The sequence below is a fragment of the Pundamilia nyererei genome, unplaced genomic scaffold, assembly GCF_000239375.1.
Source record: "Pundamilia nyererei isolate P.nyererei 1_Seehausen unplaced genomic scaffold, PunNye1.0 scaffold00235, whole genome shotgun sequence".
NCBI lineage: Eukaryota > Metazoa > Chordata > Actinopteri > Cichliformes > Cichlidae > Pundamilia > Pundamilia nyererei.
In genome coordinates this window covers 94,756-106,744 of record NW_005187636.1, presented here as the reverse complement: position 1 = coordinate 106,744, position 11,989 = coordinate 94,756, and the positions used below count along the sequence as shown (strand labels likewise).

At 41.1% G+C, this 11,989-nt stretch overlaps 1 protein-coding gene across 1 annotated transcript; it reads left to right on the top strand.

The window, feature by feature from the left end:
* The first annotated feature begins 3,719 nt into the window (after positions 1 to 3,719).
* nr4a1 (nuclear receptor subfamily 4, group A, member 1) lies at positions 3,720 to 8,072 on the top strand. Its single transcript, XM_005748987.1, has 7 exons — positions 3,720 to 3,820; positions 4,850 to 5,654; positions 5,768 to 5,897; positions 6,003 to 6,166; positions 6,284 to 6,486; positions 6,593 to 6,771; positions 7,095 to 8,072. Exons 2-7 carry the CDS (start codon positions 4,860 to 4,862, stop codon positions 7,349 to 7,351), a joined length of 1,728 nt encoding a protein of 575 aa, XP_005749044.1. The 5' UTR covers positions 3,720 to 3,820; positions 4,850 to 4,859; the 3' UTR covers positions 7,352 to 8,072.
* The last annotated feature ends 3,917 nt before the right edge of the window (positions 8,073 to 11,989 follow it).

The following is an 11,989-nucleotide window of genomic DNA, read 5'->3' as shown; positions in this document are numbered from 1 at the left end:
AAAAAGAAATCTCTGGTGCACCGACTGATATTCAAGCAACAGATAGCATTTGACAATACTATACTATACTATTAGATATGATAACTTTCTTTTTTAGTTTATATGGGTGTGGTTAAATTTTCATATCGGGGGGAGGGGGCGGTCAGACGGTGTAGTGTATTAAATGTTGAAATCAACAATTTGTAATTGTACCAAGGAAGTGGAATTCCCTAAGGTTTGGAAAAAGATGTGATATGGATATCATATCTGCCTCATTTACATCTGTATGCAAACTACCTGGGATCTGGCTTCAACAGCATTAGCACTTTTTTCCATCTCTAACGAACAGATGCAGCTTTAGTCCAGCTCCCTGATGGGAGTAATTTGCGTACAGAGCTCTCTGTTATCTATTATCAGTTTCATTACAATGCTGAAGTCCCTCAAGGATTCCCTGCAGCTCTCCGTGAAGCTTTGATATTTTTTATCAGATGGTAAATGGTAAAGGTGCACAAACGTGTCTTCAGTTTGCAACAAGTTTGTCTGGAAGAACTGGAGGATTTTCTCCACAATCCCAAACATCTTCTCAACACTTAAAATAGCCTCTGGAGGAGCAACAGGTGGTTGGTATATGTGTGAGCGAGAACAGTTGCACATTATAAGGTCTAAGATCTTGCATCAGCTTTAGCCTAATGGAAACAGAATAAAGTGCAACCTCCTAGCAGCTATGATTTAGTGACGACTTCCTCCACGTTTTGTGAGTAAGCGCCCAAAATTAGATACAAAGAGCGGATGTCACAAAGCAATGACGTTGTGTCTGATAAGACAGATATGATAACAAGCGAAATTTGTTTCTGTGCAGCAGGGAGGACCCAGACAGTGCTCACATGACATCACAGATTAACAGGAAAACAAACGCGCAACACCAGGGTGATTAGTTTCCACCACCCGAGGCTGCCATCAGTAGCTCAGAAGCCAAAAATGTGTACCGTCCGAGAATTTTGTCTCGAAGCCAGTAGCAACTGTGTAACCATGTTGCCTTTGGTGCACGCAGCTCAATCATTCACCATCACCCGTACTCACAATTTCTGCTTGACGTGTGAATGTGTGCGCGGCCTGCTTCCTCTGCTGTCAGCTTGTGAAAAGCTCTTCCTCCCATGTGGCAACAGAACTATGACTGACATTCGGGGGCAGTGAGCACATCATTAATGAGAGTCTGGAGGTTGACAAACGCTTTGAGAAAACACGAGTCGAGGTGGGAAGAGATGTGACGCAGTGGGGTCTCGCATAAAGCCTCGCAAGACAGTACTGGTTTCTGAGTGGTAATAGTAGAGGTTTCTGAGTGGAGGAGTGAGAAAAAGAGAAACGCAAGTGCACTACACACTACTGCACGACAGCAACACCTCGTAGGGGTGCCCTCTAACGAACTTGTGTAGGTGGACAGGAGAGCCTCATATGAGTAAAGGCTATACGCTAGCAATTATCACGTACAAATGTCCAACCCAGAGTCTCTCTTGATCTCATTGTGTACAGTTTTTCTCTACCTTATACTGATTAATATCTTTGCAACAAAACACAAAAGAATTTGCCAATATGCGAAACAGAAGCAATGATCTCAAACTAGGCTCTGAGACTGTGATCCTCTTTACAATTAGGTCTCAAAAAGGCACACACACATAAAGGCCTTTGTGTCACAGTCAAGGGCTCTCATTTAAATCAGTAAAAACCAGTTCACACATAGCAAAGATCAGGACCTCAGCTCTAAGGACTGAGTTTTCACTTTAACTCAAGTTTTAATTTCTGTTTTACTCGATTACTACTCTGTGAATCACACTTAAGGCGATCAGATGCTAGCAAGTAAATGTAGGGCAAATGTGGGAAGCATTACTAATACTGAGAGGTAGTCTGCAAAGCTGATACATATAACTCGTTGAATAAACATAAGCTATACGGGTTAAAAGTTTGGTATTAAGAATATGAACAAAAAGTGTGCTGTTTTAAAAATAACATTACTGCCCAGTTTTTTGAGGCATAAATGGAAGGCTTTGTCTTTGTATGCTCTTTTATTCACCTTTTCCTGTTGCAGTAACTGTTATTTCAGCTGCTGTTCTGTCTGTTAGTCATTTCTGGCTGAGAATGCAGATTTCTGCACAAACACGTGGCTGAAGAAGAGGCAACTAAAAAATGTGGGGAAGTGTCTCGTGAGACAGGAGCATGAATGGATTACGATGGCTCTCCCTCCTGCTCATGCAAAGAGTGCTCGCTATGTGTGCCTTTCCTAAGCACTCAGTGTTTAGTCTAACAATTATGCAAGGCGGCTTTCTTTTTTATATGTTAGGTGCAGGACAATATATTCGCGTTAAGGGTGCAAACATAAGCTTGAATCAAAACCACAGTAATAAATCTGACTGGCCCTCATTAGCTAAAGGGCCTTAAAACCCAGCCTGATTTGTCCATGTAGCACACAGAGTATAACACATCAATTACAGATACTGCTGATCTCAACTCATTTTGTGTATATAGCACACCTCTCCACAAAATCATTTTCTTCATTCAACTTCTCCCCCACCATGGACGAGACCAAAGAGCTTTCAAAGCAAGAAGCTTTGTGAGAGAACATAACACCTGTTAGTTCGACCATTCAGAATTCTATGCAAGATCCTGCCTGGGTCCTGGGTCCATCAGAAAGGTGATTGATCGGCCCATAGCAGGAGCAGTTAAGGTAATTAATATAGCTAGTCTCCAGACCTCAATGCATGATGCATCGTGCTGGCAAGTACCACCCAAGAAACAGATTTAGACTGTTTCTGTGAAGAGGAGTGGGCCAAAATCCCTCCTGAGATGTGCACAAACCTGGTGACCGAGTACAAGAAACATCTTATCGCTGTGCTGCCAACAAGTGCTTCTCCACCCTTGTACTACTAAGTCATGTTTTACTTAGGGATTAAGGTCACTAACTGACATGCAAATCAGTTTATAACTTTCATGTAGTGTATTTTTTTTCTCAACATTTTGGTTGATATACTGTCTCTCTACATTAAAATGAAACTATCATAAGACAAATAGACTATTCAATTTTTGTAACTGTGCAAACTTACAAATTCAGCTGGGGATCAAATAATATTTCCACCATTGTGTGTGTGCCTACTTTGTCCTTGCAATAACCCCTCTCTAGATGGGAGATTGAAGGATTTCTGTGCAGTCCCATACAAAGTAGAACACCTGATGGATATGTACACAGCAGATATGTAAAATGTAGGTCTCAGCAGTATTCTTCTCCATTCTTACCCAAAGACACCAGGCTTAAAAATAGCTCTTTTTTTCTCTGTCTCTCTCACAGGAATAGAAAAACATCTGTGACTTCCTGTTTGTAAATGATAAAATCACAGTTTTTCCACCAATAATCAGCAAAGCATTCGCAGCCTATAACAAAGACATTCTTGTGGGGAGTCGACTATCAGTGTTTGCATGCGCAGAATTACTTTTATTTGTATTTGTAGAGTTTTATTTAGCCATGTGTGAGAGTGAGAGCGTGCCTGTGCGTGCGTGTCTGCTCAGGGAGGACAATGCTGCGGTTCTTGGTCGTATGCGCGTCAACGGAATCCCGTAGTGCGTCATCCTGTGACTGTTCTCTCGAACAGCGCTGTGATTGGCCGCAGACTGGAAATCTCCCCGCCCATGTATGGAAACCTTCCTGCGTCATGGGTAGAGTAAAGCCAATCGTATAAAGTAGTTGCCGGGTCCCGAGCTCAGGGACTGCTTCTCAGCTGAGAGACGCATAAGATGACACACGGTCGTTTGTGGAATACGGACCGTTCAAAACACTTGTAGACGGACCCAACAGGTGAGAATGAGGATTAATGATCTTTAATGCAATAGACTTGAATGCAGGATGTCGTTTTTTCAGTTCTCAGATGTACGGCTGCAGCTGAATGATACTAAAACTTAATCTGGCAGCAAAATAACTTTAAATCGGAACGAATGCAGCCATCTGTTTACACCTTTATACACAAAAACGTGTTTGAAGTTGTGCTTGCAGAAATACATTATGTTGTAAGTTTGCTAGATTTACATCTACACTAATATAGGCTACGATTGGAATAAGTATGTCAAGTGGGTTCCCTCATCAGTCTTCTCCGCGGTATCGTAATATGTAACATGTGATTCATGGGTTGGCATTGGACCCATGTCTGAAAGTCAAGCTCAATGAACTTTGCAGGCGTGACTATATATATATATACGCCACGACTAAGTGATATAAAAAAGCGGATAACCTTCTCCAGTAATGAATGATGCCTAACGCGCCTCCAGCCGGGCTCTTTAATTTCTTCGAAATTCACCATGTGGCGGTTCCTTGTTGTGGATTTGCAGAGGGGTTCAAGAACGTCGCGCATGATGGTCTTCTTTTAAGACTTTCTGCATATCTATAGATGCTGCAAAGAAGCATACTTGATGTTAATTAGTGTTGTATCAAACTAATGCTTGAGAAGTTAAGACATCCAGGGCAAAGCCAGTCATTTTTCATGCAAAAATCTACAGCAACATAAATTAAAAACAGGCAATATTTTGCTATGAAATTTTGAGCTGAATCACTGCAATGACTTTGGGCCACTTTTCAGATGATTCTAGTCCGTTTTTATTTGAGTGTTTATAGTATTGTGAGCTTTTTCTTTCCATAATAATACTTTTATTCTAACTTTTAACCATTGGTTATCCAACGTGTGGCCCTGCACTTATGTTGTCTAAGGCTGTGGAGAAACAGTGTCTTCCACCTCTGTTATAGCTGGTTAACCTGCCAAAGCTTGAAGGTTGGGTAAAGATAATGACAGGATTTTGTGGCTTCTCTTATATTCTTATTTTTTGTGTTTTTCAGTCTTGCAGTCATGACTTGCATATATTCCCAGCACGGATCTCAGCCTAGTGAGAACAACCTCGGCAGCTCAGAGTTTCAGAACACAGACTTTATCTCCAGGCTGGCTGTGGGAATGAGTAGCCCACTGGACCAGCACCTCTCTGCACCATCCTTGCCAAGCATCGGCTCCCTGGTGGGCACTCCTACGGGAGACTTCGATGCATATTCATGCCAGTTTACTACGGCTCCTGCCCATGTTGCTCCATCCTCAGCGCAGGAAACTCCTTTCAAGCTCGATGAACTCCAAGTTTACGGCTGCTACCCTGGATCTTTCATGTTGAGTTACCCCGATGAATCTGTGTCCCCCACTGGGTCAGATTATTATGGCAGCCCTGCATCAGCCTCGGCTCCTTCAACCCCTGGGTTTCAGAGTCAGCACACATCCACCTGGGATTCAGCCTTTGGGCCATATTCACCCAGTCCAGGGTACTGGGCAACCGAGGAGACATCAGCACCCCATGCACCATCTTTCTTCACATTTGGTGCAGGATCCATGGAGGATATGTCCCCTTTGGGTCAGCCACACTTACGAGATCATGATGCTTTTGCCTTGAGCCATCCTCACCCATCTACGCTGACCTTTCCCACCTTGGAGATGGAGCATGCACGCAGCTTTGATGGTGCTGACCAACTGGACGCTGGAAGCTTGTCACCCAAGCTGAAAAGTCCAGGTGGAAACGAAGGCTGCTGTGCTGTGTGTGGGGATAACGCCTCCTGCCATCACTATGGAGTTCGCACTTGTGAAGGATGCAAAGGGTTTTTCAAGGTAATAACATCTGATATCTCTGTCCTGCAGAATCACCTATTTGAAAACAGTTGTTATCGAATTGTTTGTTTGTGCTATGTGAGTTAAGAGCATTTCTTCTTTCTGTTTTACAGCGTACTGTGCAGAAAAATTCAAAGTATGTATGCCTTTCCAACAAAGACTGTCCTGTGGACAAGAGGCGGAGGAATCGATGCCAGTTCTGCCGTTTCCAGAAGTGTCTAGCTGTAGGCATGGTCAGGGAAGGTGAGCGCAGTGCAAACACACATGATTCATAGTGTAGAAGGATGCTAACACTGAACCTGAAGTAACAGATTTACCACATTTCTTATTTTGTTTGTTTTGTTACAGTTGTCAGAACTGATAGCCTGAAAGGGCGAAGAGGCCGCTTACCTTCCAAGCCTAAAATTATTCAGGATGTAACAGCTGCTGTGTCTCCAGTGAGCATGATCGCCGCACTCGTGAGGGCACATATTGACTCAAACCCCAGCGTTGGGACACTGGATTATTCCAAGGTAAGAAAAATACATTTTCTACAGCTGTTTCAGTTCTTTTGGAGTAATCTTTGCTAAAAAAAATAAATGAATAAACTGAGATAGCTACCTAAATGTCTGCGCTGTGTTTAATTTCAGTATGTTGAGATGGATACCAGCCCTAATCAGAAAGAGGACGCCAGTGACATCAGACAGTTTTACGACTTGCTTACAGCCTCCATGGAGGTTATCAGGCAGTGGGCAAATAGCATCCCGGGATTCTCTGAGTTCTGTCTTGAGGATCAGGAACTGCTGCTCGAATCGGCATTTGTTGAACTCTACATCCTGCGTCTTGCATTTCGGTGAGTGTAACTTCCTTTAAAAAAATTTAAACTACCTCTTTAGCATTTACTTTTGACATTCTTGAGATATTTTATACAGCTAACAAACTGTGTTTCTCTTGTGCAGGTCTGATCCTAAAACGGAGAAGCTCATCTTCTGCAATGGAGTCGTACTTCATAAAACGCAGTGCGTACGGGGTTTTGGCGACTGGATCGAGTCCATCTTGGAGTTTTCGCAAAATCTCCATCGCATGAAGCTCGACGTTTCCTCCTTCTCCTGCCTCACAGCCCTCGTCATAATCACCGGTAAGAAACTATCATGCTGAGTTCAGATTACAGCACTATATATAGGGAATCTGCTTCAAAATACTGACATGACAGGTGTATGACAAAATATAACATGGAGCACATTATATATCACAGCTGACCTAAACGCAATCTACACTGTGCTATATTTCAAAATATAGTCCGCAATTTCAAAGTGGGGTCATCTTTGATACCCTTATATTGGTCTTTATTTGCTTGTTTCCGCCCTCTGTGGCCACGATGCTATGCTTTCCCATCTGTATTTAGTTTTATTTTGTTAAAGTCAGATAAATGATTGCTTAATGACTCTTATATTTTCTCAGATCGGCATGGTCTTAAGGAACCAAAACGTGTGGAAGACCTGCAGAATCAGCTCATCACCTGCCTCAAAGATCACGTCTCTGGCTGTGGCTCTGACTCTTTGAGGCCCAATTATTTATCCAGACTTCTCGGGAAGCTGCCTGAGCTCAGGACTCTGTGCACTCAAGGCCTCCAGCGCATCTTTTACCTTAAACTAGAAGACCTCGTTCCTCCGCCACCGATCGTGGAAAAAATCTTTCTGGATACGCTTCCATTTTGAGCGTGAGATGGGAGATATGCCATCTGTGATGTGAAATCTGGAGCTGATCTGAGAGCCAAAGCAAACAGACTGAGTGCTCATACTCCAGGTAGCAAAGTAAAACTGCATGCAGCTAAGAAAAAAAAAAGCAATCCTCAGGGATTATGCATTATCAGAAGTAAAGTGCTACTTCTGACTTATAAAATGAAATAAAACTTGTAGAAGTCCCTTTTTTGGAGCAATCACATGATTCTTTATTTGGTTAGGAAATTGTAATCTCTCAAGATGGAATTAGAGAGGTCATCTCATGGATCAAACAGTAACTGTTTACATACGAGGTGCCATGAATGGAAACTTTGTTAAACTGAGGGAAATGACAGCACTTTTCCAAACAGTTACAAATGAATTCAAATAAGGTCCGCACCATCATTTGAATGATATAAGCAAAAAGCATTAATGTGATATTTTCAGCTCCAGTATTAAAATAGCCAATACCCACAGATTTATTCAGCAGTACAGTTCATGTATCATGAATCGACTCTGAGCAGCTAACATACTGTGTATTTTCCAGTACAGTCTTACACACTGGTCTTGTTTGTAAATGATTTTATATATCTGTTATGAAGTCTGGTGTTGGTGCCACTTGAACTGTTTTATACAGTTTGTTTTGGATGAGTTGTTTTAATGTACAAAGATGTTCTCTTCTACTGCAGATAAACACTTAATAAAATGTCGAACTGCATGTTTTGAGTGCGTTTGTTGTTTTCTCTCTGAATGTTTAGGATATTTTAAATGTCTTAATTTATTTATTGTTTAGCTCAGGCAGCGTTGGGGAGTAATGAACCGATCGTACATCTTGATCATTCACTCGCTTCTTTTTTTTGTTGTTGTCATTTTTGATATAGCTTCCTACTGAAACTAAAAAGGAAAAGAACCATAAAAGGAAAGGAATGTTTTTTTTATCTCACGCTGCTTGTCTTACTGTAATTGAAGCCCCTTTTGCAAGCTCCGCCTCCAATTTCCACTACAAAGTCATGCCCAGGCAGTGCATTTGGCAGGCAGCCACCACCACACACTTAGAGCATGTGCAAAAGGTGTTACTCAAGTCTCAAACTGCAACAGCATAATCATGGATGAACTTCCTGAAAATATCAATCATTGGTATTTATAAGCCAAGGTTCAGGGTAGTTATTGCATGGTGGAAGTTGACTGAGTGGTGCAATTCCCCCACCATAGAATCAGGTGTCTGTCTGATGGTCTTTGTATAAATATAAAGCCAAATTTGATATTAACTGTGCTTTTTCTTTAAATACTGAGTATTTTTTAAATGTAGTTCTTCTTATGCATAACTAGTGAACAATTTGCTGCAATAAATCCAACTGAGTTGTGTGAATTATTTGTTACATCTTACAGTTTTGTGTCACTTGAACTGTACATTGTGAATTTAAAAGTCGTTCCCAGCAAATGCTTGTTGACCAAGCTATGAAGGTCGGTGTACTACAAAATGAGAAAACATCTTCATCAGTCTTACAACCAATGGCCTAAAAATTCTCACAACACAATGTAAAACTTATCAGGATAAACAAAAACAAGTGTTGAAGTCAGTTGGACACACGTCTTGATGTTTTGTGACTTCTGAAGTTGATTGTCACCAGTGTTGGAAAATTAACTAAGATGTATGAGATTCTGTTTGTTCATATACGATGTTCTGGTGCTATAAACCTCATAAAAATGGAAATAACACAACATACTGTAACTAAAAGAAGGATGAAGCCACTGTGGTAGGAGCCACTGGTTTGCAGAGTCACGGTCTGCTAACCTGGACTGAGCATTCTGGTAACTCTAATGGCTACCACCACTTATGAAACGATCAACATACTGCACTCAATAAAATGAAGCTAGCAGCTGACACCAAAACACCAAAAATCTTTTACTGATTTAGTACAGATCAAGATCGAGAGAGCATTTGGGCTGTTTTCCCATATACTTGTATGTGACTTGTAGGACTTTCTCCAACCAGAGGCATCACCCGCTGCTATTAGAAAGAATGCAGGCTTAAGGCACTTCCACGTTGGCTCATCAGAAACCACCTCTATCTTTTACATGCAGTCTATAATAACTAGGAGGGAAAAAAACCCATGGAGAATACTTTTCCACTCACCAATTTAGTTAAAGTTTCCTCTTCAATGTAGCGGCATGTATTTCTATTTATGGTAGTTTCCATCATATTCCATCAAACAAAGAAAAAGAAAGAAAGAAAGAAAAAGAAATCTGCATTGCTTGTGACTGTCTGGTGACCTGCAATTCACCATCTTGAAAAACTGTAACATGGCAACCTGCAGGAAATCTATGATTAGGGTTTTCTTTAAAGCCATTTAATAAAAGCAGGAAAATAAGGAATGTTGTTGTAATAAGCGGGACAGGAGGACAAGGGATAAAAATGCTGTGCAGTCCCACATAAAGATGCACACTTTTTCACCCTGACAGCAGCTGCAGCTGGAGTCATCACATCACTTGTGTTTTGTCTGCTTTAACATGCTTTCTTATGTTGCAGCGTGCTGAGCTCTCTCTCAGTCACTGTATACTGTTGTGAATGTAGCCTGCTAAACTGAGTCAAGGTATTCTTGATTGATTGCCTCAATACCCTTTGACCTCAGTCAAGATGAGTTTCTTCCTTTGGCGACAGATCAGTACATACCGCTCAAAAATGAATCCCCTCCACCCTCTTCCCTCCCAGATATGTGCTGATCTGTTTTTAGAAGCTGGTGGATTTCTCAGTTCGGTCTCAAGTGACCCAGACTACTTCATCATTGCATAACGAATACATGTGTGAGTGTATGTCAACACACACATGAACCTCATAAAAACAACAATGGGAAGTGACTCAAAATGCTTTCCATTGTTGTTTTTGTAGAGCCAAAACACACTTAACACATAAATATGAAAAACACACAGATAAATAAAATTGTGTGTGTGTGGGTTAAGCATGTGGCACTGCGACCCATTTAGCAGTATTTACATGGGATCATATTAACAGTCAAGCAGGAGAAAGAAGATGAGATGTAACAGTGAAGGCATGGAGACCTTTTTGACCTGATGATGTTGCAAGATGAGAGTTCAAAACCAAAATTAGATCAAATTCAGAGGAGGACATGATTGAGCATAAAATGTATTTAAAAGTCAGAGTAACCTTCACTAAAAAGTATCATGTGGCAACAACAAACTAAAAATGTGTTACATTTTAATGCTGTTCTTCCATTGTTGAAATGACTGTCTGGACCAACATGTTGTAATGATGCACAGATGATGCCACACTAAGGTTCAGGGATCACAGAACTATTAAGAGTCACTACACTGCATCATTATGAGTGGCTCAGGATAGTGCTTTCTATCCTTAGCTGCACTGTACGATAGACCCTCAGTACGTGTTGTTCTCTACTGTGCACATCTCATGTTTCTTCATGACAGTTACAGAATCTCAGATCTCTGTCTGGTAAGGTAATGTATCTTAATACACAAGCTGGAAGATGATATAATTGGAAAAGTGAAGACTTGTCCAAAAAGAGCTACTATATAAAACCAGTATCGCTTTGATTACCAAACTTATGTGAGTGATAAAGATAGCGTGGATAGGACAACTCTTTTATGATCTACTCATTACACTTTGGTTGAAACTGGGGAAAGTGAGAGTAACTTGAACATGTCTTGTTAGATTTCAGGTGATAATAGATGAACAAGCTGTGACAGAGTTCCTCATGTGTGTAAAAAAATTCAAAACAAGACTAATTGAAAGGTTTCTGTTCCAAATACATGCTTTAAGCTTGCAGAGTGATGAGCTTCATAAGAGACTCATCTGACCAGGAGTGAAATAAAATCTGTTGTGTAACAGATGAACACGAGTGAGAACATGGTGATCAAGGGGTTCATCTACCCATGAAAATAATTGTTTTAAATATGTCCTTGAATGTGTTTAGATTATTTAAATTTGTTTAAATCATTTTAAAGAATTGTGATTAATTCACAGTAACACTCAAAACTCATTTTGCACAATGTAGAACAATCTTGATATCAGCCCTGCAGAGGCTTTGATCCTTGCCCAGCTTGTTTGGGTCATCAATCAAGCTGGGCATTCCTTGTTAATGGATTGAAACCATCAGAGATGTTTTTGTAATAGATTTTTCCAATTACTGAAGAAATCCATATTATTGCAAGTTATATATACATGTTTCTTTCCAGATGTTGCATAAAGCTTTTATTACAACAGAAGTTGTTGCAGCCACAAAACAACCATAAAATTGTCTCCTAAGAGAACCAACTGAAAAGAGGACCCAGAGATCCTCTCTAATACAGAAGATTTATTAGAGCTTCAAAAATCACCAATTAAATGCACTCTACAGTTCATATCAGCGCTTCTCAAGACACATCTTGACATCAACTGTTGGACAGGAAGCAGCATGTGAGGCTGGGAAAGAATGTCTCGGATTCCCGGACCATCAGCACCGGCTCCCCTCAGGGCTGTGTTCTTTCTCCTCTGCTCTTCTCCCTGTACACCAACTGCTGCACCTCCACCCACCAGTCTGTCAAGCTAATCAAGTTTGCAGACGACACCACCGTTATTGGACTCATCTCGGACGGGGATGAGTCTGCCTACAGGAGGGA